General features: G+C 36.7%; 1 protein-coding gene across 5 annotated transcripts in view; it reads left to right on the forward strand.

Annotated features, from left to right (window-relative positions):
* Nucleotides 1-26579, forward strand: part of FGF12 (fibroblast growth factor 12) — a 502076-nt gene that overhangs the window by 307903 nt on the left and 167594 nt on the right. For all 5 annotated transcript variants that reach the window (XM_014843391.3, XM_044771304.2, XM_014843390.3 and 2 more), the window contains one exon: nt 4886-4996. In XM_014843391.3, coding sequence (XP_014698877.1) covers nt 4886-4996 — 111 coding nt within the window. The remainder of the gene's footprint in view (nt 1-4885; nt 4997-26579) is intronic.

Raw genomic sequence — 26579 nt, forward strand, 5'->3', positions numbered from 1 at the left:
AACCTCTTTGAGGATAAAATTTCTTACTTGCTTTTGTGGCTATAATTATTATTTTTAATAAACTTTTAAATTTTAGAATGGTTTTAAATGTATAGAGAAGTTAAAATAGTACAAAGAGTTCCCATGTATTCTATACACAATTTCCCATATTAACATTTCACATTAGTTTGGTAGATTTATGACAATTAATTAATTAGTATCAATATATTATGATTACTAAAGTCCATACTTTATTCAGATTTCCTTACTTTTTACCTAATGTTCTTTTTCATCCCAGAATTCCATCTAGAATACCACATTGCATTTAGTTGTCATGTCTCTTTAGACTTCTCTTTGCTGTGACATTTTCTCAGACTTTCCTTATTTTTGATAAACTGGACAAGTTTTCAGGGGTACTGGTCAGCTATTTTGTAGAATGTCCTTCAGTTGGGATTTGTTTAATGTTTTTCTCATGATTAGACTGGAGTTGTGGATTTTGAGGAGGGTGATCACAGAGGTCAAGTGCCGTTCTCATCACATCGTATCAAGGGTACATACTGTCAGCACGATTTATGACTGTTGATGTTGATCTTGATCACCTGGCTGAGGTAGTATTTTGTTTGTCAGGTTTCTCCACTGTGAAGTTACTCACCAGTCCTCCACCCCCTTTTTATATTGTACTCTTAGAAAGGAAGTCATGATGCACAACCAATGAAAGTTGCTTTCCTATTCACCTAACTGTCCAAGGTGGGTATTTCTGATGGTTGCTGTCTTTTCTCCACCAGTTATTCAGGGGCCCAGAATTCTTCTATTTTGTTGACATCCCCTAGGACTTTGTCATTTAAATCCAGCCAGTTTTAGGAAAAGAGAGTGTGGAGGAGAATGTTTGCTTTTAAAAGCCTCGGCCTGAAAATGGCACACATCACTTCCACTTACGTTCCATATGACACTCATTCATCTGCCAAACCTAACTGCAAGGGAGGCTAGGACATATGGTCTAGCTGGGTGCCCAGGAAAAGGAGGAAATGGATTTGGGAGAAAAGCTAGCAGTATTTGCTACACCACTTTAGAATACAAAAGATAACAAACCAAACCCATGCCCCCCATCTAATAATATAGCCATCAATTCATGAAAAAAAAAAGGAAAACCATAATCTTAGAATCAAGGAGAGTCATACAAATTGAATAAAAACTTAGCTTAATAAAAAACATATTCCATTGACTTTATTTTTCTTATTTCACTGTTGACCTGTGAAGGTTTGTTGAGAGTAGGCTGTTACTCGCATGTCAGCATTTGACAACCCCTGCCGTATATTATGCCTATAGCAGACTGCATCATTCCCAGCCATGCTGTTTTTTGTGCCTCTGCCCATTGTTTGTTTGTCTGGAATGCCCTTCCTCTGATTTCTTTGTCTAGGAAAATTCTACTCACTCTTCAAGTGATAGATGAAGTGCCTTCATCCAACCTCAAGACAGAATTAGTCCCTTGGTCTTTGGTGCTATCATGTCACTTGGCTTCTATTCATCATTTAACAGCTATCCTACACTGGTATTCTATCTGAATATGTTTCATCTGTTGGAGTGGGTGCTCCCTGAGGACAGCACAGGTTTTATTAACCTCTTAGATCCCTAAGCATAGTCTGACAAATAAGCAAATTTGTTGAATGCACCCAGGATGCTGGATGTTCCAAAAAGTGGCCTCGTTTTTTTAACCTCTTTCTTTAAATACAACAAAACATGTTCTCCAACCCTCCCCTCACCTCTGATTATAAAGGTGACCCTCACTTATGATAGCCAGCCTTCATGGAGAAGGTGATCTTGAGCTGAGCCTGGAAAGGTTGGTAGGGTTTGATAGATAGGAATAAGGGTACAGACAGGCTGTCCTGCTTTCTATGATGCATCCTAAGTTCAGGGCATTTGTTCAATACATGGTCAGGTCTCCTTTAAAACATCTATAGTGCAAGACACTCGCTTTCATAGATCATCACATGATTAAAACTCAGACTCCAAGCTTGTTCTGGCACTGCTCTTGGACGGTGGGGGATGGTATAAAAGCCTGCTGCTCATTATCCTGAACAGGAGCTACCAACCTGAATTCCCAGGGCCCCAACAGGGGGATAGCTTCACCATAGCGAAAGAAGTGTTTAATTACAGCTACAGAAAGAGGAGCATGAACAAAACAATCATTTGTGGGCATTAATGACTCAGCTGCCATGCATCTTATTACCAACCACCACATGACTTCTTAAAGTGACCTTATCAAGCTCATTAGAAATAAAATATGAATATAAGACAGTTGTCCCAGGGCTGGCCCCATGACAGAGTAGTTAAGTTCACACGCTCTGCTTTGGTGGCCAGGGTGTGCCGGTTAAGATCCTGGGCATAGACCTACACACTGCTCATCAAACCACGCTGTGGTGTCATCTCACATGGAAGAACTAGAATGACCGGCAACTAGAATCTACAACTATGTACTGGGGCTCTGGGGAGAAAAAAAAGAGGAAGATTGGCAACGGATGTTAGCTCAGGGCCAGTCTTCCTCACAAGAAAACAAAAACCAAAAACCAAAAACACAGGTTGCTTTAATTAGGGAAAAAAAAAAGAGAAGACAATTGTCCCCTTCCTTCTATCCTTTTCCTTATCTACTCTTAGCCCACTGACTTTAGTGACTTTACGAGCTCCATTAATATTTTATTAAAATAGAAATTCGGAGACATAGAGTCTGTTCACAGAATGCTCCTTTTACCTTGCTTACACTATTGCCTCAATTTTCATGGTTGAAAAATTAGACCATAATTAGGATTTATTTTCTTATGAGGTTTTTCAATTCCTACTATCACATATATTTATTCATTTGAAATTCCCAATGATTATAGTCAGTGTAGGAATTACTTTTCCCATTATGCAGCTGTGAAAATTGAGCCTCAGATGTTAAATGGCCTGTCTAAGACCACATGGCAATTGTGGTTCAGAGCTGTGTCTTCAGACTCCACGTCAAAATCTGGGTGTGCCACATCAGCACTTGCCTGTCAACCAGTTAGCCTCATGGCAGAGGCTCATATGTTCTATTTATTTCTCCCGATTATAAAAGTGATCCTCACTTACAATAGCCAAGCCTTCATGGAGGAGGCGATCTTGAGCTGAGCCTGGAAAGGTTGGTAGAGTTTGATAGATGGTAATAGGGGGACAAGATATTTTTTTGCAGTGAGCTTAGTTAGCTACATGCTCCTCCAACATGTCCCTAGTAAGTCAGATTGGGTGGACCCAAGGAGGGAGCACATTGAAGATGAATCTATACCTTGATTTCTGCGACCACTTAGGGCAGAGGATTCTAAACTCAAAGTGATTTTAAGTCAAAGGTGCTCAAAGTCAGTAGCGACTCATAGAAGGGACCTAAAGATCACTTTAGTTCAACTTCCGGATTTTATTGATAAGGAAATTAAGGCCTACAAATTAAATAATTTGAATTTATTTAATTCACAAAGATAATACTTGGTTATCAATCAAAATGCCTAATTTCCAGTTCTGATCTTTTTTCACTTCCCTGCTTCCTCATTACCAATTTTCTTGGCATCTTTTCTGCTTCTTAGGACTGCTTTGAAGAAGACATGTTTGTATAGGCATTGCCTCATGTTCCTGAATGTGTGTGACCAAATCATATGTGCAAAAGCTAGCCATAGACATATGTAATAGAGGGCAGATCCATTCTCAAAGAGTTAGATTATTAACTAGAATTCTTATTTAGACCTAAACATCATAAATGTGTTTAGTTTAACACAGAGTACCTAGCATATTGCTCGACAAAAGAAGAGATTCTGAGTAAATATTGGTTGAGTTAATGGATGAAGAAATGAAACTGACTGGCAGTTGAAATTCAGTGATTGTCCTTTTGAGGATAACATGTTGCTACTTCAGCAATCATATTGTTTCCATCTTTGCCTCAATTTGTATCACCAGAAGCAGTATTTTTCTTTTTCTACTCATTTTTTATGAAATAATTAGAGCTATAAATGCACTAGAATAGTCTAATTTTTGCCCAACACTAAAGTAGAGGCAGAGATGGCAGTGCTGCCATAGAAAATGGATTGCTGCTGACAGCCAGCACCACCACGAGAAAGCTTTAAATATTTATGTTAGCTGATATACAAAAATCCAAATGCAGTCTACAAAGGTCAGTTTGATGGTATTGGTGTGTGGGGAGTTTTTAAAAGCCGAGGACAACTTCTAGGTTGAACTACTTAGAGAACTATGCATGACTTGATTTTTTTTGTACTGGAAAAATGACTTTTGTAGTACTGGACCTCCTCTCTGGTGAGGTGTTTACTGAAGCTGAAAGCTGTTTCCACATACTTTCTAGTGACATCTCATGGCCATGAGGCTTTTGCTTTTTCCTGTGATTCACATCCAAGTCATTATTTCCGGCTGAACTTGATCAGAATTTCAAAATCTAGGAGTTTCTGAAGGATGGTTGACATTCAGCAGAAATAGAAGTCTTCCAGGGCCTGACTATGACTGCCGGAAGCTTAGGAATTATAGCGGCAGTTTGGTCTAAACAGTGATTCTGGAATGGGACCATGAAATTGGTGACATCCTGTAGTCAGACACTAGGTGCACGAGGGAGAGAAATAATTCACTTTTTGGCATGCCTCTGTATTTCCCTAATCATAATTAGCTTTTATTTACTTACATTTGGTTTACTGCTATAAGTATTATGGCTCTGCCTTTAGAAGGAAAAAAAAAAAAGTAAAGATATGTTACTGAAAGGCCCCCTTCCCAAATCCTTATTTCAATGTTTAAGCCATTGGCATTTACGTGTTTACTTTAGAGAATGTTTTTGACAATTTGCAAGCGTGCATTTTTATAAACAAAATAAAAATTTGAATAATCATTTCTTTTTGTGTTGCAGAACCCCAGCTGAAGGGAATCGTGACAAGGTTATTCAGCCAGCAGGGATATTTCCTGCAGATGCACCCAGATGGTACCATTGACGGGACCAAGGACGAAAACAGTGACTACAGTAAGGAACATTAGCTTCTTGAAATCCAATTACAATCAGATGTATGGCCCAGTGTATCTTAGACTTAGAGCTTGGCCAGGCTGCCTTTTGAACTATTTAACTATTAGCAAGCTGGTGTCTTTTCCTTTATCCTTCTTGCTATGATTCCTTATAGCAAAGAGACAGTAAACGGGAGAGATTATGTACTAAATGAGGAGATAGGAGACCTGGTGGAGTTCCAACTGGTCAATGGACAAGAATATCCTCCCATCCCACTGTTTGATGGTGATAAGTATTCATAGTAACAGGGCAGATCTTCTAGCACTAGATGATATTTTAATCCTAGATCCAAATAGTAAACATATTATAATAATTCTCAGAACGTCATTTCTGGCAGACCAAAATTACTTCTTAAGTTGAACATTGAATACATGTACATGTATATTACATGTTATTTTATTTTGATTGGTGACAAAATTATTGATTTTAGAAGAAAAACATATTAAAATAGTGTGGTCATGTTTTACAGTATATATGATAATCGGATAATAAAGACTGATAGATGTAAAATTTTGTTTATAATTTTTTGACATAAAATGTCAAATATTAAAAGATTTTTAATAATGTCCCTGGAAATGGTTTTTAACTAATTTGATTATAGAGTTGAGAAGTTTAATAACTAAAAAAAAATCATCAAGGTCTGATAGAGAATATTTGCATTTCAGAAAAGTGTGGGATACAAGCCTCAGAGCCAAGAATGATCACTTTCATCGTATCTTTCAGTTTCTGCATAATCATATATAGAAACCCAGGGGAACATTTGTGTTATTCTAAAATTATGCAGGGTGTCCTATTGTTTCCTAGAGTTCAGCTGTATTCTCTGCTAGATTTTTAGAGTTTAGCACATAGTATATGCTCATTAAATAAATGTCCAATTGCGTTGTCTTCTGATGGATGTGATTTTGTGGTCAGACTAACAATCTCCCAAATTGCACAAGGTCATCTAAGACGCCTGGTGTTTTATAGTAAAATATCCTTTAAATTAAAAATAAAGGGGCCCAGCCCCGTGATCTGGTGTTAAGTTCACGCACTCTACTTTGGTAGCCTGTGGTTCCCTGTTTTGGATCCTGGGCGTGGATCTAGCACTGCTCATCAAGCCATGCTAAGGCGGCGTTCCACATAGCAGAACTAGAAGGACCTAGAACTAGAATATACAACTACGTACTGGGGGGCTTTGGGGAGAAGGAAAAAAATAAATAAAAAAATAAAGATATCAGGGGCTGGCGCGGTGGCATAGCAGTTAAGTTCACACACTCTGCTTCGGCGGCCTGGTGTTTTCTGGTTCCAATCCTGGGCACAGACCTACACACTGCTTATCAAGCCATGCTGTGGCAGGCATCCCACATATAAAGTAGAGGAAGATAGGCACAGATGTTAGCTCAGGGCCAGTCTTCCTCAGCAAAAAGAGGAAGACTGGCAGCAGATGTTAGCTCAGGGCTAATCTTCCTCAAATAAATAAATAAATAAATAAAGATTTGAGGAAAAATCTACAATCCATGAAGTGTGAAAATGCTCTTGTCTACCCTTTCTAAATTATTCTTTGTTCACTTAATATTACACATTGCAAAGTATGAATTACACTAAAGAAAAGATCTTATTGTGGAGAATTTCATCCCAGTTTTCTGCAAAGTAGTTGATTAGCTTCTTGTGGTTTGCATTGCTGGTTTGTGTTCTTGGGAATGCATTCTTTAAATGATTCATGTTTTCAACTGAGTATGGAAGAGCGAGGATGCTTTTCTCTCTACGTAGGATTTTCATCTCTCACATTTGTAATTGAATGTAGATTCAGTGAAGCTAAAAGTGTAGATGGAAAGAATCAGGGGGATTGCTTAGCTGTGTCACCTGGGCTGTCCCTGGGGTATGCCTTGATCTCAGTTTCTTTTTCTATAAAATGAGGGGGCTGGAGATGATAATATTAATATTCTCTGTCAGCACCATTCACCCAACTTAAGAAAAAAAGATTGAAAAGTTATAAGTTGATGAAGATAGATTCAATCCCCAGGTAAAGTAAATAGTCATACTCGGTTCCACACAAAGCAACTGTAACCCAGATAGCTATCCTGCAGATGCGTGACATTTATCATGGGGCAGTGACAGAGGGCGGGAGTGAAAGTGTGAGGTCAACTAACACAAATCCTTCCTTCACTATTTCTAGCGAAATAATTGAAAGTGCTTTCTCTGCTAATGCTAAGTCAATGGCTGGTGTAAATCCACGCCCACATATACTACATACATTTATACACAAATACTTATATATGTATAGTAAAATATATATATGTAAGCATAATGGCATTATGCATAGCACACACACACACTGAGGGTGATGTATTTTGTCAAATACTTTCAGAAACTTTTAATTCACAAATTTAAACATTTTTTATTAAGATAAACGTTTACATACACTTTTTGACGTGTTGGTATTAGAAGTAGTTTAGATTGGGCCAACCTGGTGGTACAGTGGTTAAGTTCTTGCGCTCCGCTTTGGCAGCCCAGGGTTCGCCGGTTCGGATCCTGGGTGCAGACCTATGCACAGCTTATCAAGCCATGCTGTGGCAGCTGCCCCACATGTAAAATAGAGGAAGATGGGCACAGATGTTAGCTCAGGGCCTATCTTCCTAAAATAAAAAGACAGTTATATTTATAAAATAATAAGACTAAGATAACTTCATCTGGATACCCAACCCCTGGCTTAAAATTTAGTTCAAGATATCAGTCTATTTGAACTCCCTGTGTGCTCTCTCTGATAGAGTCCTGTGCTCCTTTAGTACCAGACATAACAACTATCCTGAATTGGGCAATTTTTTATTTCCACGCAGTTTTAAAATACATTTTTCACATATATCTATTTAAATCATTTTTACTATTGTTTTACATATTTTTAAGCTTTTTATAAGTAAAAACATTACTGTATATAACTCTTATGTACTTTCCCTCCCCAATATTATGATTGTGAGATGCATATGGATGATATATTTGCTTTCTAGCGTTCATTTTCATTTTTGCAAACTATCCCACTGCACGAATGTACCCTAGTATATTTATACACTCTCTTTTTGGTGGATAATTATCATTTCTATTTTAAGACAATTGCAAACAGTGCTGCTAAGATATTTATTATAGATGTTGAAGAGACCTTCCCTGAGCATCCTTTATAAAATTGCACACTTCACTTTGGCTCCCTCTGTTCTGATACCCCACTATTTTTCTATTCATAGCTCCTATGACCACCTGATGCATATATTGTTGCTATTTATTTTTTTATTTTTGATCTTCCTCCCAGGAGAATGTAAGTTCCATGAAGAGAGATTTTGTTTTGATTTTTAATGTATCTTTAGAACCTAGAATGATCTCTAATACATACAACAATGGAACAGATGAATTAATGATTCCTTGTGCACATGTGCAAAAGTTTCTCTAGGTCATTGCCTAAGTACTCTGTTTACCCAAATATTTTTTAGCTTTTTCTTTTGAAATAATTTTAGAGTTCAGAAAAATTACAAAGTAATATAGGGAATTTCTGTGTACTCTTCACCCAGCTTCCCCTAATGGTACCATTTTATGTAACAATAGTACAATTATCAAAACCCAGAAATTAACACTGGTACAATACTATTAATTGACATCATTTATATTTTACCAGTTTTTCAACTAATGTACTTTCTTCTGTTCTGTCCTATATTTTTTAATTGAAAAATGTCCAACAAAAATAATTTTTATTTATACTTTTTTGAGAGGGAAATTAGAGGTAAAAATATCAGAGAAGGATTTAAATTCCACTTGTGTTTTTAACAGAAAATTATAAGCCTCTAAGATGTTAAAATGCCTTTTCTTTCTCTACTTTGTGTGGGCAGGAGTAAAAGCATTTGATTGTTTGAAAAAAAAAATCTTGTTACTATGAGCATCTGTCAGAAATGTGTTGTTTGGTTCACTAAACATCATTAGGTCTGACCAACCTTACCAGGGTATCTTGGATAGAATTGATAAAGACACCTGTTCTTTTGTTCATGAAGCAAAGACTAATTGCATGTAATTGAGTACAAAAACAAATGGGCTTGTCAGCAGCAACAGATAAGAATCTCTGCAAATGTAATGATAACAAAAGATGTAAAATTGTGTTGGAACACTGGCACAAAAAAGACAATTGCAGTTTGGAGAGTATTAATAGGAATATTTTACGTAAAATTAGAAAGGTAATTATTCTGCTCCACCAGTTACCATAAGAGAAGATGCTTTTGAGGAGGTCAAGCATACTGAGGGGAAAACAATTAAGATATTATAACCAAATTCATTGTTCTCCTTTCTTCTGAACAAAAAAATAAAAAATTAAGAGCCTTTTGACTATGGAATGAGCTGCCTGATAAATTAGTATAATGGTGAAGCTGGAGATATGCAAGCAGATGCTGTACTGGTTCTGGAAGAGGGTTTTACAAGAAAACCCCTTTCATGTGGGAGGGGGAAGAAGGTGGTGGTGGTTGGGGTAGTTGTAGAAGTCAGTGACTTTAAGACCTCTTTCAGTCTTGAGGTTCTTTTAAAACTTATTTTGAATAAGCAAGATAAGTATATGGTACAAATTTGTAAAGGCGCTAAAGGGTATACAATTGAGAAAGAGCAAAACAGTTGCTGACAGTCCCTGACAGCCGGGAGTGGGTTTGGCATTCCCAGCAGACCTTGGTGCTCTTCCATTGAATAGAAACAGTTTCACAGGAAATCAAATCAGAAGAGGCCACTGTGACCATGATGGATCAGGACAAAAACAAAACCACTCTGTAATCACGTCTGAACACAGACAAAAACAAGAACGTCGTCCAAGCTACAGAATGATCAAATATTTCTCTATCCTGGCTTATAGGAGTGCCTCCTGCTTGCTTATTCACCAAACACAGCTTTAACGTTGCTCTATTCTTCTTGCCTTACAGATAAGAATTATTAAGATACCCAATCGTAGAATTATACCTGCTTCCTTAGAGCATCCTATCCGGAGTACATCGACATTTCTTTAAGCCCTCGCTAAAATCACTTAACACAGCCCAAGTTGTGTAAGTCCTTTCTTACACCTTCTTATTAAGACATCCCAGTTCTGCCATGGTGTGTATTTTTCCTCCTTGCTGTGAGTCATTAAACCCCACTTTGACGACCATGGATGTGTTTCTTTGGTTGGAAAACATTGACATAATCAAAGCAATTTTCTGTCTCTCCCCTCTCTGCCACCTGGCCGCATTTCTTGGTTTTCTTTTGGATATAGCCTATGCATTTATCAACATATACAATACTATATATCTATGTCTATATCATTGATATCTATATCTTGTTGAGGACCTTTTTTTTTTACTTGAAAAAAAGAGTTTTGCATATTAGCACATATTTAAATGGGATAATTTATTTAACCTAGCTTCCTATTGATGGAAATTTCAGTTCTTTCCAATATTTGCTACTGTAAACAATACTATAAAAAATATCCTTTCGCATAAGTCATTTTGCATGTGCGCAAGTGTATTTATAGGGTAGATAATTAGAAGTGAAATTGCTGGGTCAAGGGTATGCGTTTTTTAAAATTTGAAAGATATCTATTTGTTCCCCATCATAAAAATTTACACTGAGAATGTCTGTTTCCTTACCTTCCAGTCAACACAATGTATTATCCAACTTTTGGTTTTTTGTTATCTAAAAACATAAACTTTAATTTTTCTTATAATGAGTTAGGTTGAACACTTGTTCATATATATTAAGAGCCATCTGCACTTCTTTTTCTATGAAAGGTCTGTTTATATCTGCTTTAATGCAATATTTGTTTTTCCATTTGTAGGAAATCTATTTATATTTTAAAAATCAGCTCTTATTATATAAGTTACAAATACTTTTACTCATTTTGTTGTTTGCCTCTGAATGTTTTTGCCATGCTATTTTATTTTAAATATACTTTTATGCCCTCAGTTTTTCTTTCCTATTTAGAAAAGCTTTGCTCAATCCAGGATTATAAAAAAAACTCCCATGTTTTGTTTTAATAAGGTATTGTTTCATTTTTATACTTAATATTTAATTAATGTGGAATTTATTTCTTGAGATTTTTTTATTCTAGACTTATAATATTTTGTGTTCTTATCTACCGATTACAAATTCAGATACAGTTTCTTCAGATTTTATGAATATACTGAAATCTCCATAAATTCAGCATAAAGAAACAAATTTCAAAATGGTCTGTATCCAAGTTTCAGAAATCCAACTGGAAATTTGAAAATTGTCTAGTTATGTTTTCTATACAATACCAAACATATGATGTTTTGATACCACCAGCCACAAGTATATAGGCACAGTCACAGCCAACAGAGCTCTGTGTTGCTAAAGTATGAACAGAAACATGATCCAAATGGTTTGGTGGAGAAATTCTCAAGGACATAAGGAATGCTGTAAAGCCCTCTAAAGATGTTCTGTCTCCCTAACAAGGGGTCTTTCTGGACAAGGACTTCATCTCTTTCACCTAGTGAAGCATACACATTATAGTACTCATAAGAGAGTAAGAGCTATGCCATATCCAATTATAGGGATATTATTTCCTTCTAGTGTCATCTACACTTTAAGACTATGTCATCAATTTGTATGAGTGAAATCACACCTACAGGTTGGATGAAAAGAAAAAGAAATGCACGTGTTAGACTGCTGATTTTCCTCAACCAAGGTTATTTACATAATCTTGAGCAACACATTGGTGCATGTAACGCCGTTACTCTTATAGTGGCATATCTTTTCAAGAGCAAAATTAATATTCAGTCTTAGCTTACAAATGCAGTTACTTCACTTGATTTATTTTTAACAGTGGAAAAATGTTGCCTTTTGATTTAATAGGTAGAAGAAAAGTAATGGACATTTGGTAGAAATCTATGTTTTTTGTTGACTGTGTTTTAATTTTAAAGACCATGCCTCCAAATAATATTTGTGGAAGGTTTGAGCAAGAACCAATCATTTCCTTGAATAGTTTACCCATTCACCTAAAATCATAAGGAAATAACTCCTCAGACTTTTTTTTAACCTTGGCCTCTTACCTTCTCATGGGACTTATATTTCTTTTTGATCCTAAGACTTCTCCCTTTGTGTGTCCCTCTGGTCAGCACAGCAAAGCATGAGCCATTTAAAATTATCCTCCTTCCTAGTTGTTCTATGACCATTTATGGGCATATTAATAGGCAGTATACATGGTAGATGAGAATCTTATGGGAGCTGCTTAACCAAGTGTATTCCTAGAAAGAGTTGAGGACTGAGGTTGCCTTTAGTCTCTTCTTGGCTCTGTGAGGTAACCAGTGCTTTGGCCTTGGGCAAGTGATGCAAACTTTCTCAAATACAATCTCTGATTGTACAAAATGAGAGGAACAGAGAATCTCTAAGATTTTGATAGCCTCTCATTTAATTCTCGTTAGAAGCGAATGTATGCTCAGAAACACTGATTGACAGCTTTCATTTCCATTAATACCGTTCTTTCTGAAAGGTATGTTACTGGCAGGAAATCTTCAGTTTACAAATCCCTCTGTGATATTCTCCAGGTGTGTACAAACATCTGCAGAGTCACACACATAACTCATAGAGCCAGAATTTGAATGCAGGCTATCTGACTTGATATTCTGTGCCTTTGAGTTAGTTATTTAATCTCTTCGTATCATAGTTCCCTCATTTGTTAAGTGGAAATAATAATAGAATTTAGATTATTGGGTTCTTGCGTAAATTAAATGGGTCGATTCACAAAAAGTGCTTGAATTAGTGACTAAAACACAGTTACATGTTGTCAGTTGTTGTTAGTCTCATCATTAGGGGTAAGAGTCTTGGTTTTCAAAGGAGCTCATAGACAGTGGCAATTTAACACAAGTAGAATTCTTATTGGTGGTGACTATCGTTACATGAAAGCATTTCAAGGTGCTTAAGCTGGTGGGTATTGAAGATTACTCTAAGTCAGTGGTTCACCAAGTGCGTAGTCCCCGGACCACCAGCATCAGCACCATCTGGGAACTTGTTAGAAATACACATTCTTGAGCCTCACCCTAGACATGCTAAGTCAGAAACTCTGGGCTGGGGCTTAGCAATCTATTTTGACAAGCCCGCCAGATGATTCTGATGCCCTGCAAGAGGTAGCACTGGTAGCTCGCCTCTGCACCCAGGATTTCTAGTGTTCACATTTGCTAAGGAAGGCAATCTGTGTTTCGGGACTGTCATACCTAGTTCTAGGCGTACCTGATTCCTAATTTAATAGGGGAAGCATAGGTCTGAAGGCATTCTGATGAAAAGCATACTGAAATTCAGACTTTCTAGTATCTAAAACGTGTGGAATCTGTTCCATTTTGATTTATTTTCTGGAAAGAGTCAGAGCTCAATTCTAGACAGATATGTGATCAAACATAGGTTTGGGGAATTACAAAAAACATATATAATGATATAAGTAAGCTTATACCATATAGTTTTATTTCTTAGAGCTTTTACACATGCTAATTCCTTTGACTTGGAATGACTTCCCCAATCTTACCCACCTGCTAAGCCACTCTTACCCTTCAGAACCCTTCTCCACTCTTATCTCCTCTGTCTCTGTGAGGCCTTCTCCATCTGTGACCCAAACTGCCACCTTCACACAAAACCCACAGTAATCACTCACTTCACTCTATTGTGTTTGAACCCTGTGTGTACATTTACAGCTGCACAAAGCACATTATACTGCAATTCTTTATCTGCATTTGTGTTTCCCATGTTAGAGTGGAATGACCTTATTTACCCTTCTGCCTACCAGAGCAATGGACGTTTTCCAAGATCCCAAACTGGAGGTCTACGCAGATATGTTTCATTCAACTAGCACACTTCAGGGAAAAAAAGTGAATGTATTCAAGCAATGGGTGCACCTACTTTCTCCCGTATTTTCCTCCTACCTATGTAGACCCTGAAGACTTTTGAGTTTAGGATACCTGTGGCTCTTACTCAATGTTTGTGAAATCAAAATAACTGGATACAACTTCAAAGGAAGAGTGTAAATCACTTAAATATCATGAACTGTAAGGCAAAGTAGCTTGGACAGCTAGTCAGATAACCTGCTTTTCAGGCCAGGTCTGGTTCCTCATTAGCTGTGTCATCTTGTTTAAGTCACATAAGCTTTGTAGCTTTCTGTTCCTTGGTTTTCTACTCTGTAAAATGAGGTATTTGGAAAAGATCATCTCCAATATCTCAGACAGATCTGAAACTTTGAAAGCCCATAAATTGGCAATGATTTTTCTTTCTACCTTTGAAATACTTGAAACTTTCCTTTTAAACATATTACAAAAAGGGGCAAAATTATAAGAGCAGATAGTACAATAATTTTTGCACTGATTTTTTTTTTTTGAGAGAAAGAGGAGGGAAAGTACTTTCTTTTTTCTTTTTTTCTTTTAAAGGTTGGCCCCTGAGCTAACATCTGTTGCCATTCTTCTTTTTTTCTTCTACTTCTTTTTCTTCTCCCTAAAGCCCCTCAGTACATACCTGTATGTTCTAGTTGTGAGTGCCTCTGGTTGTGCTCTGTGGGATGCTGCCTCAGTGTGACCTGACGAGTGGTGCCACGTCCAAGCCCAACATCTGAACCCGTGAAACCCTGGGCCTCCTAAGCAGAGAGCGCAAACTTAACCACTCTGCCACGGGGCCGGCCCCTTTGCACTGAATTTGAAGACTAGTAAATTCACTCCACCCTCAAACTATATAGAATTTGACCACTTCTTGATACCCCTATTGCCACTACCTAGTCCAAGTTACTCTCATCTTTGGACTTTTGCAATAGCTTCCGAACTGATCTGGTTACTTAAAACTTTCCCCCTTCAGCCTATTATCCACACAGTAGCCTGAGTGACCCACTTAAAACATAAGTCAGATAAACTCACTTTTCTGCTCAATCTCTTTCATCATACACCATGAAGGCTAAAAGCCAAATTTCATACTATGACCAGTAAGGTTTTACACAATCCCTTCCATTACCTCCTGGCTATTCTCTCTCCCCTTTCTTTTGACTAATCTTGCTGTTCCTCTAACATACCAACCATGCTCCATCTTCAATGCATTGGTACCACAATATGTAAATAGTGACTCCCTCATCTTCCTCACTTCCTTACTCAAAGTCAGGCCTTTTCTCATGGAGGCCTTTTCTGGTTAATCTACGTAAATTTCAGTCCTGGTCTTCAACCTTTCACTCTCCTCTGGCAACTTCATTTATTTTTCCCCTCTAGAAAACTCACCACTATCTAATATACTTATTTATTTTATTATTTCCCTCCTTTACTAAAATGTTCCCTGTATAGAACACACATTTTCCTCATTCAGACTTACCTATGTCTTTTCCACTAATTATATCATCTACTAACCATGAGATCAATTGCCTTTTGTTTTTAAAACCTTTTTCTGATTTCTTTAACTGGAAGTCCTGCTTTTTCCCTGCATACACTGTACATCTAAGATATTTATGCAGTTTCATCATATATATGACTTATTTACTTCCTTTGGGTTATAAGTTCCTTAAGAGCTTTGACTATGTCTGGTTTATCTCTGTGTTGGCATGTCGTAAGTTCTTAATAATAGAAAGGGATAGTTTAATTCATAGTAGCAATAGTATAATCAGACTACCATTTAAACTGAAAGGTTTAATTAAAATATAAGCTCCACAGGGGCAGGGAGCTGTGTCTGCATGTTGCCCTGTTGTATCTCTAGCTCCTAGAATAGTGCCTGACACATGTTAGGTTTTCGATATTTGTTGAATAAATGAATGAAAGTAAATTCCGAGAACAACCCCATCAAAAATGAATATGATTTTGTGGAACAGCACCTAACTTGAAGGATTAATGCAAAGTGGATCATGTTTGCATTTTGTTTTGAGAATGACAGACAATTTAAGAGACTTCAAAGGATGGATAAGGAAATCATTTCCCATTATGAAAATACGAAGAAAATTGAGTATGCTTAGTCTGGAAAAGTGAACTCTATAGCAATAATAGTAAAAGAAGACACTCTTGGACAGTTTTAAATAGATCTTCAAAGCATTATGTGAATATATATTCATGGTGATAATTACAGAGGCGTCATTTTCTGAAAGCATGAAAATGGTACATTTACCCATAAGAGAGGGAGCCGTTGCTTTTAGTATTCAACTAGGACCAGCAGCTAAATTTAAGCTTATGTTGCAGGAGAAAGAAAATATACACTCAGGTGCTTTAGGAGTCAGGAATAAAAGGGGGAAGTGAGGGGTTCTTGAAGGAGTAGAAAAGACTAGAGTTATGATGAGTTAGAGATTATTAAAATTCCCCTGAAATTACTTGATTCGGAGGCTCTGAGATGTGACTTGATTTGCTAGAGATGGAGTAAGCAAAATTCAGTTCTGCTATATCCCCATATCCTGTGTTCCTTCCTCTGTATAAGTTATTGATGGAGAGGTTTTGCAGATTTGCCTACATCCTCACACTTAATGTAGGTTGTAATTAATGGCGGTGGGATTTGTTGTATGTGGCTGGTTTGCTTAGGTATTCAGGCCGTAGCCACCAACTAAATAAGAGATAAATCATAACTTTTCTCTCATGTGTCCTGTTTTCCAGGACATACTACCATGCAGTATAAAGGAAGAACTATGTATTTTCAATGAGGGGTTTGAAAAATAAAATGGTCACCTATGTGCCATGCATTTCTTAACCTATGAGTTTGGGGGCATATTAGATAATAACAGCCAATGTTTACTGAGTACTAAGGGTCTAGTACAGAAATGAAAGTTTTATAAATTTTGCTCATTTATCATAACAATCCTATAAATCAGGTACTGCAATCATTCCTACTTTGAAGATGAGTAAACGAGGCATAGGGAGTTTGAGTAATTAGCCCGTGGTCACACAGATATTTAATGATAGACCCAGAATTTGAACTCAATGAGTTTAGTTCTGGAGTTAATGCCTTTACCCACTCTACACTGAGTCCTCCCATTTGTCTTTCCTGGTTAATATTTCGTAGTGCATAATAAACATTCTCTTAAATCATATCACTGCATTCTTTTGACAACACTTAAAAAGTATTAAGACGGGAATATGGTTTACTTAAAAAATATTATGGTTGTTTACTTTAGACGAGCTAAACACTGAACTCCAGAGGACTTTTCTCCAATATGTTTGATGTATTTAAACTGTAAATTACAACATTTTTTGGAAATAGTAAACCATTATACAATGATTTTAAAGATCTTAAATATATACATATGAAAGATCAGGTCTCATATATCTGACTTGGGAAATCTGAGGTGTGTAGGATAGGAGTGCTTGTGTGTATATATCTATTTCCATATGTTTCTCAGTAGCCTAGATAGACTGGTACTGAGCAGACATCCAGCAATTGTCCTAGTGCATCTGCTTTCCCTGGTGCTGAGACAGAATGTGGAGCAAAGGTCCATGTCAAATATGTCTGTACAGCATTACTAAGCCCCCTCCATAGTATTATAATTTAATTAAAAAATATCCTAAAGACAACTTCTCTTTGCTCCCTCTTACTTAGGTATTGGCAGAAAACATCATTTTTATCGTTCCTTTAGTGTGTACCAGAGATCAGTCCTGATACTTGGGGAAGCACTGTGGTGTATGAATAGCCCATAGGATTTTGAAGACAGACAATGATGGATATTAATATACATTTCTCCACTTACCAGTTGTATAAACTCGGGCAATTTGCTTAGCATTTTGAAACCATAGTTTCTCATCTGCAAAATGGGAATTATATGTAAAGACTTAAAGTATATAATATCAAATTTACCCTCATGGAAGGAAGTGCTTTGAAAAGTCAAAAGAGGAGAAATCTGTGCTACCTGAATGATTACCAAGAATAATTTCAGGGGAAAATGTAGGACTTGAGCAGAACTTTGAAGAACTGTGTAACAAGACTTGTTGGAAACTCATCTGTAGTTTCAGCACTCTTCTAGGCCCTAGAGCCAGCCTTCTCATCTTTGGGGGAATTTGATCAAAGTCTAATTCGGCAGTATTAAACCCCTCTACACTTGGAATTTCCTCCTGAGGGAGATGGAATGAATACAATTACACATGATCTGTACTCAGTCCTTTGATTCTGCTGACAATCTGATCAGGAAAAGCCCTACTAAGAAGCAAAGGAAGACAGCCCATCTCCCACCTGTGTCCAAGTTCTCTAGAACAATGTCTCCAAAACTTTTGTGCATTAGAATCACCTGGGTAACTTTTAAAACCCTGATGCCCAAGTCTTATTCCAGATCAATAAAATCAGAATCTCTGAGGATGGAATCCAGGCATCAGTAATCTTTTAAAATAACACAGATGATTCCAAAGTGCAGTCAAGTATAATAACAGTGATTTCTTCTAGAACATTGCTTCTTGTATTTTAGCGTGCATCAGAATCACCTGGAAGGCTTGTTAAACTACTGCTTTTGGGGCCTTACTCCCGGAGTTTCTGTTTAGGCATGTAGCCGGGCCTGGATAGTTTGTATTTGTAACAAGTTCACAAGACCGTACTCTGAGAACCACTGCTCTAGAACACTGCTTCTCAGACTTTACGTACATAGTGGTCATCAGGGAATCTTGTTAAACTGCAAATGTTGATTCTGCAGTTCTTGGATGGGACCTGAGACTCTGGCTTTCCAATGAGCTGCAGGAGATGTCTGTGCTACCCACACCAAGCTTTGGTCCACTGACTGTACCAGGTTTGGTAAGCATTAGTATCACTTGGAAGCCTCTTAGAACGACCCCAGAACTACTGAATATGAAATTGCTTTTTTTTTTTAAGATTGGCACTTGAACTAACATCTGTTACCCATCTTCTTCTTTTTTTCTTCTCCCCAAAGCTCCCCAGTACATAGTTGTATATTCTAGTTGTGAGGGCCTCTGGCTGTGCTATGTGGGACGCCACTTCAGCATGGCCTGATGAGGGGTGCCATGTCCCCGCGCAGGATCCGAACCTGCGAAACCCTGGGCTGCTAAAGCAAAGCGCACGAACTTAACCACTTGGCAACCAGGCTGGCCCCTGAAGTTGCTTTTCAACAATGCTGCACGTTGGAATTATCTGAAGAGTTTAAAATATATTGATGCCTAAATTCAATCCTGACAATTTTTATTTAATTGCTTTGGGTGTGGCCAAGGCATCAGAATTTAAAAAAAAACAAACTCCCTAGCCTGAAACTTATATAATGTTATAAATCAATGTTACCTTAATAAGACAAATAAGCAAAAAACCTCTACAGAAGGTTGGAATATGCAGCCAAAACCTTTGAGACAGAGCCGTGCAATGAGATTCGTTAAAGTTCAGTGCAAATCATTGCTGTTCTTTTATGGAATGTTCTGTGATATTTTATTGTAAAAGGAGGCCCCCAAGCTGGAGATGACAAATAAATGGCCCAAGTGCCTGTCCTGTGTCCACGATATACGTCACTAAATTCTCACAACATCATTGTGGTCTAGCCTCAGATGTCTTCTTCAGACATGGTTTCGGGCATCTACCCCAAAACGATTGGAATTTCCTATATGTCTGCAATATGCATGCTTCATCTTCATTAACACCACTGTATTGAGAGCCAACTGTGTTCTAGTTACCAGGTTACAATGATGACTCGGTTACAGTTCCTGCCTTCGAGCTGCTCCCAGAGCAGTAGAGGAGGCTGAACGTTTATGTAAAACAAAACTTAATAATGCAAATTAACACTGGTACTGCCAAGTGATTAGAAAAGTCACCAGATTTCAGAGATGAGAGAGATCCTCAAAAGCCATAGTGCTCAGCAAAAGTGGATTTTAAACTGCGTCTTGAAGAACAGGAACAAAATATGTAAGCTAAGATTAGGAGAATTGCATTTCAGATAAGGAGGCACAAAATCACCTAGTGGAGACAGCTCCTGCCATGTTGGGGAAAAACGAGCTGATTAGTTTCGGTGAAGCAAAGAGATTGTGTGGAAGTGTCACAGGACCATATTTTAGAGTGCCTTAACTGACACACACGGGAGTTGAAACTTTATATTTTAGGACATGGGGCATCAGTGCAAGTTATTGAGCAATTGCAATCGAGTGATAGGTGAAATGTGGTGCTTAGGAAATTCTGTAACTAGGGATTACAGTAGAGATGGGCTGAAGGAGAGATTTTAAGGTAGAGAATAGTAATGACAAAATCATCTTATTTCTCAAATTCTTTTTGCTCCTCCATTTCTAAAAAAAAATCTTACCACATTTAGTTTTACAGATCCAGTTAATATTTTTGGAATGAGGCAGATTACATATATACATATATACGTATTTTTTTTAAATTATGAGCAGCAAATATAAAGAGTAGCACCATCAACGTAACTTGAGTGGAATCATGAATGTTTCCTTTGTGGCTCTTTCAGTGACTTTCTTTTATTTAATTATAATTGCTCATCAGTATTGTGTGCATAAATTTTCAAAAGTGCTTTCTTGTTTTGGTAATTAATGATAATGAAGTACAAAGCTTTGTTTGAGCATATCTAAACCACCTCAAGCAAGTTTGCTTATGTTGTCTGTGTGTGATTTACTAAAGGTTTTGTACTTTCTGGGTGGGACATTTCTGCTTGGCTGAAAAATTCCTTTTAGGGCTTCCAAATTTATTTATTATAGTTCCATTTTTTTCCTCACATTCTTTACAACTACTTAGATTGTGGTTACTAGAATTTCCCTCTCTTTCTTAGAAGCAACAATATTTTCTAGCCTTATAGCCACCAGAACCTAGGCTGGCATCCTAACTCTTTCTTGGCTGACTTAATGAGCTGCGAAAACCACACCTTTGAGCTTCAGTGCCCTCATCGGTAAAGATGGATGCAGAGTACACATGTGGAGTTAGTTTTTTTATTTCAGACTTTCACCACCTTGATGGCAGGTACCATGTCTATATTTTACACCACTGTATTACAAGTGCCTAGCACAATGTCTGGAATACGTATGATGAATTAATGAATAAACCTAATAGATCACAGCGTCCATTTTGGCAACATAGTGTTAGATGAAAGATACAAATCTAAACAGCTTCAGAACATGCAGAGATTTCTTGAAGGATGCTTTCACCTATTGATCTTATGGACTGACACCTGTGCTGTTCACTGAGTTCTTCAAAGGGACTATGAGACAAGTCTTCTGCGTAAGACAAATTGGCCGCAGAGGATGAGTGATGACAGGCATTTGCTTTTATTATCGATAGTGATAGGCTACATTTTTCATCTTAAGGGAAAATGAAAGAATCACATTGAATTGACTTGTTAATTATGCAAGTTTTTGAACATCTCTGAAGTAACACAGGAAAAGTTATATGATAATATTGGGATTAAAAGCCAATGGCAGGATTTCTGCCTGAGCTAAGGCAAACATTTCACTAGCTTTTGTCAAAGAAAGTGATCATGATGTTGCTCATTTTGAAAATTCACAACGTTTCCCGTCAGCCAATACTTAGAAGAAAAATATTAAGTCTCTAAGTCCCAAACCACTAATCAGTTCCATAAGTCAGTAAATTCAGTGGGGAAAATAAATCAGACAATTGGATTACTTGACCAGTTGTTTAAAAAATAGGGGATCAGGCTGAAAGCACTGAATCAACATTGCCTAAAGTATGTTGATTTTTACATTCTTTTTATTTTAAATACATAGTTATTTTTGCCTACTTGATCTTAAATATATGAGATGAAATACCTTGCTCTTTTTTCTTCTGTGATGTTTTAAGAAATTTAAGATAAATATGAGCTAATGATGACCCCTGTGTCCCCCACCACTGCCCCCATTAGGAAGGCTTTAACAACAGCATTGCCATCACCAACCAGCAGCACCAATAATGACACTTATACATACTTTCCTAGTTTAACAAATTTTTTTAAAATATCTTAATTAATCTTCATAACGAGTCAGTGAGGCAATCAGAGCAGACACTGAGGATTAGTGAGGCTACATTGCTTCAAGTCACAGAGGTCACAAAGCTGTTAGATGTTAGAACTCAGGCTCATGACCAGGAGTTACGTCCTCTGGACTAAAGTTCAGTCCTCATCTCAGTCTTGTTTCCTTGGCTTATAAGCAAAAGAAGTAGGGGCAATCACATCTGTCCTTTAGTTTCTGCAAGATGTGCTATTTTAGAGAGTTAAATCCAATGACTACAATTGTTTAGGCTTCTACTGTGCAGTGTGCTCTGGATGAAAGCAAAGAAACTAACAACATATTTCTTACTCTTGAAGAATTCCTAGTTTGCAAGGAGACTCAGGCAAACATGTAAATATGAAAAAGTAATGCAATAAGTGCTAGGTGTGGAATGCTGTGGAATTAGAATGAGGGAACAATTAATTTGCCTGAGTGAATACTTCATTGCACCATAATTTAATTTTTTTTAATTTTTTGAAATTTTTAATTTTTTTTGCTTTTTTTCCCCAAATCTCCCCAGTACATAGTTGTATATTTTAGTTGTGGGCATTGTACTATAATTTAAATAACCACTTTTGCATTGGAGGATGTGAGCTCAGACCATCTCCTAGTTTGTCAACTCTTCCATAAGAGCATTTTCCTATTGAAAACGGGGAGGGGGAAGAATTGACCTTAGTAAGTAATAATTAAATGCCAGAAATAAATATCAATTTCATGACTAATGGATGACCACTTGAGTGACCTACAAATATTATCCTAAGTATTACAATTACAAATGTTATTGCAAGAGACTCAGGATTATAGGGGAAAATAACCCGTTACCAACTTAATTTTAGGTTACGATTTTGTAGGTTTCAGTATTATTCACACTCTAATAAAATATCTTTATTGAGAACATCTTAAAGTGTGCAAAATGATACTGAATTTTCAAAACAATCTGATATTCAGGGTGCACAAATGATAAACCTAAAAATCTCCATTCTCTCTCAGCATCTTCCAGTATAAATTTACTTGGGTTTTTAGTGGGTCATAAAAGCATTTTTTTTAATTGCCCATTCTGCACATTTAGCTCAGAATTTCAAAATACAACTGTACTCTTTTATACCTGTTCATTATTACAAATAGTGAGGAGTCTGTCCTTAGAAGATACTTGGGAAGTATTGTATTTCCCTGTTGTAAAGAAGAATTGCAATGAGCTTCTTTCTCCCTTCTTCCCTCTTTTCCTCTCTCCCTCCCTCTTCCTCTTTCTCTCTGTTTCTTTTTCTCTTTCTTCTTTGCGTCTTCATTGGTTGTCACATTAAGTGCTTTCTAATGTGTTTTGGTTTGATTGTCACCTTTTTGTCGCTGGAATAACTTGTGTGAATAATAGACAAGTGAAATTAAGTTGAATAAGAATACAGCATTTTTAAAGAGTGCTTTTCTCTGGTCCAATATAATTTTACAAGATGTCTAATATCTGGCTTGTAATAGGTTCCCCAAATTCTTCCCTTCCTCTTCATTCTCTCCAAAACCTGCCTCACCCTACACACACACACCAGCCCCGTGCATCCTATACTTCTGAGCTCTCAAACTTTGTGTCATGTAGGTTTTCCGGCTTTCCCTTAAGATTCCATATTTGAATATATTCCGTGTGGTAAATATTATCTTCAATTGTTTCTTACATGTTTAATTATGGAAATGCGACCTAAAAAAGCTATGAATAAGCAAGCGTAAAGAGAAACCACTTCAGATTCACTTATTTATTTGGCAGATATTCAATAGCAGCCTCTAAGACCAAGTTGCAATGCTAGGCAATGAGAATGATAGTACAAGTTTCCACTTGCCCACAGAATTGTGGGAGCTTCAGAAAGATTTACAGATGAAGGTGTATTCCCCAGGGACCACGTGTATAGGAGACATCACTATTTTCCTATCCTAAGCATGACATGTGGTGTACCTGAAGTGCTTAATAAGTATTTATGGAAAGGATAAATAACATATGAATCAGGGACATCATAGAGATATTTACAAGGTACTGTATGAGAGTTCAACTAACTAAGGCCATGGAATCTCACCCCAATGTTTAGGATAACACTTCATTCCCTTCATTTATTTACTTTGTACCTAAAAAACAAGTTAGGACTTTTTATAAAGTCCTGAAATAAAGCCATGTAGTCAGATATTTAGTAATGTAGTGGCAAGATATTTAGTTTATTTTTAGTATATTTTAATTTGTTTAAAAAGTGACATTTTGCATGTCAAAATCCTAGCACAATGCCAGAAAAAAAGGTAGGCATTCAATGAATATAATCTTTTTAGTTTTTCCTTTCTCATTTGCTACTTCTCTTTCATTCTCTGCTACTTAAATTTCAGCCTGAAACCGACTTCGGTTTTATAAGTCCTAATATTTAGACAATTTTGGGCACTCCCTTGAAAAAATAAATAAAACATAATGAAATGAAAATTAGGTATACAAAAGAAAGTAGGATGAGAAAATAAATGACAAAAGGTTAAATTTTAAAAAGCTAAGATTATAAAGTCCAGGGAAATAATAAAATATTTTAGTTACTTATTTGATGCATGCAAGTCTATATATTTCTTTTCCATTATTTTGTTTGTATAATCTTTGAACATCTTTTCATATGACAATTTTATAATACATTTTCTATAGAAAAATAATTCAGTCTTTCCTGTAGCATGATTAATCAAAACTGATTCTTTGTTACAGTCATGCATCGCTTAACGATAGGGATACGTTCTGAGAAATGCATAGTTAGGCAATTTCATTGTTGTACGAACATGACAGAGTGTACTTACACAAAACTAAATGGTATAGTCTGCTGCACACCTAGGCTACAGGTACTCATCTGATAGGACCACCATCATATACGCGGTCCGTCATTGACAAAACATTATTATGCAGCTCATGACTGTATTTTTTTAATTTATAAAAATTTATTTTAGCTTCACAGTTCATAATTGGCAATGTCATGTATATATTGAGGATTGTTATCAAAATTGAAATTTTTTTGTTGTAAGATTTCAGAACACTTCAAATCTACCAACCGCTTCCTCCAATAAATAACTTTTGCTACTCCTTTATACATTACTGCAATAATGCTATGTAGCCAACAATCACATGGCCTCAACTGCATGCAACAGCGAGTGTTTATGTTTCATGTGTCTGGGGTGGTTGGCTAGGCAGCTCTCCTGATCTTGTCTAGTTACATATCTAGGGGTCAGCTATCTCTCAGTTAGTCTAGAATGCCCTTGGCTGGATTCCTGAGGCCGCTTCAATATGTTCTAGGTGTCTTACATTCTCTTTCTAGGACCAGTGGGTTAGTCTGTGCCTATTTTTCTTAATGTAGTGGCAAGAGGGGAAATGCACAAAAAGATTCTGCTTGCATATGCTAATATCCTATTGGCCGAAGTGAGTCACATCCTGAGCCCAGTATCAAAGGCTAGGGCAAAATATCCTTCCACAGCTTTGCAGATGAAATGGCAAAGCACATGGTTACAGAGAGAAATGGAGAATTGGATGTATCAATGCAATTCATCTACTAGTTTACTTATTTATTTTTATCATATTCTTTCATTACTTTTTTAAAAAAATAGCTTTGTTGAAGTATAATTGATATACAAGAAAAACCCTGTATGTATTTAATGTATACAATTTAATGAGTTTGTACGCATGCATACACCTATGGAACCATCACCACAATCAAGGTCATAAACATACCTATCAATTCCAAAACTTTCCAGTTGTCCCTTTCCCTTTTTTGGGGGCGGGGGTAAGAACATTTAAGATGAGATCTAGCCTCCTAACAAGTTTTTTATGTGCACAATATAGTATTGTTAACTATAGGTACTATGTTGTTCAATAGATTTCTAGAACTTATTCATCTTGCATAACTGAAACTTCATACTCATTGAACAATAACTACCCATTTCCCCCTCCTTCTAGCTCTTTACAACCATCATTCTACTCTCTGCTTTCATGAGTTTAATTATTTTAAATACCTCATGTAAGTGGAATAATGCAGTATTTGTCCTTCTAAGTAAGACTGGCTTGTTTCCCTTAGTATAGTGTCTTCCAGCTTCATTTATGTTGTCACATGTGACAGGATTTCCTTCTTTTAAAAAGCTGAGTAATATTCCATTGTATGTATATACCACATTTTCTTTATCCACTTATCATCCAGGGACATTTATGTTGTTTCCATATCTTGGCTAATTGTGAATAATGCTGCAATGAACGTAAGAGGGCAGATATATTCTCGAGATCTTGATTTCAATTCTTTTGTATATATATCCCAGGAGTGAGATTCCTATATCATATGGTAGTTCTATATTTAAGTTTTTGAGGACCCTCCATACTGTTTTCCATGCTCCATTTTCTCAATGTGGTTTTCCATAGTGGCTGCACCACTTTACATTTCCACCAACAGTGCACAAAGTTTTCAATTTCTCCACATCCTTGGCAGCACTTGTTATTTTTGGTTATTTTATTTTTTTTGGTAGTCATCATTCTAACAGGTATGACATGATATCTCATTGTGGTTTTGATTTGCATCTCCCTGATGGTTAGTGGTGTTGAGCGTTTTTTGTGTACTTATTGGTCATTTGTATATCATCTTTGGAGAAATGTCTATTCAAGTCTTTTGCCAATTTTTAAATTGAGTTATTTATTT

The sequence above is a fragment of the Equus asinus genome, chromosome 5 (assembly GCF_041296235.1).
Source record: "Equus asinus isolate D_3611 breed Donkey chromosome 5, EquAss-T2T_v2, whole genome shotgun sequence".
In the NCBI taxonomy this organism is placed as follows: Eukaryota; Metazoa; Chordata; class Mammalia; order Perissodactyla; family Equidae; genus Equus; species Equus asinus.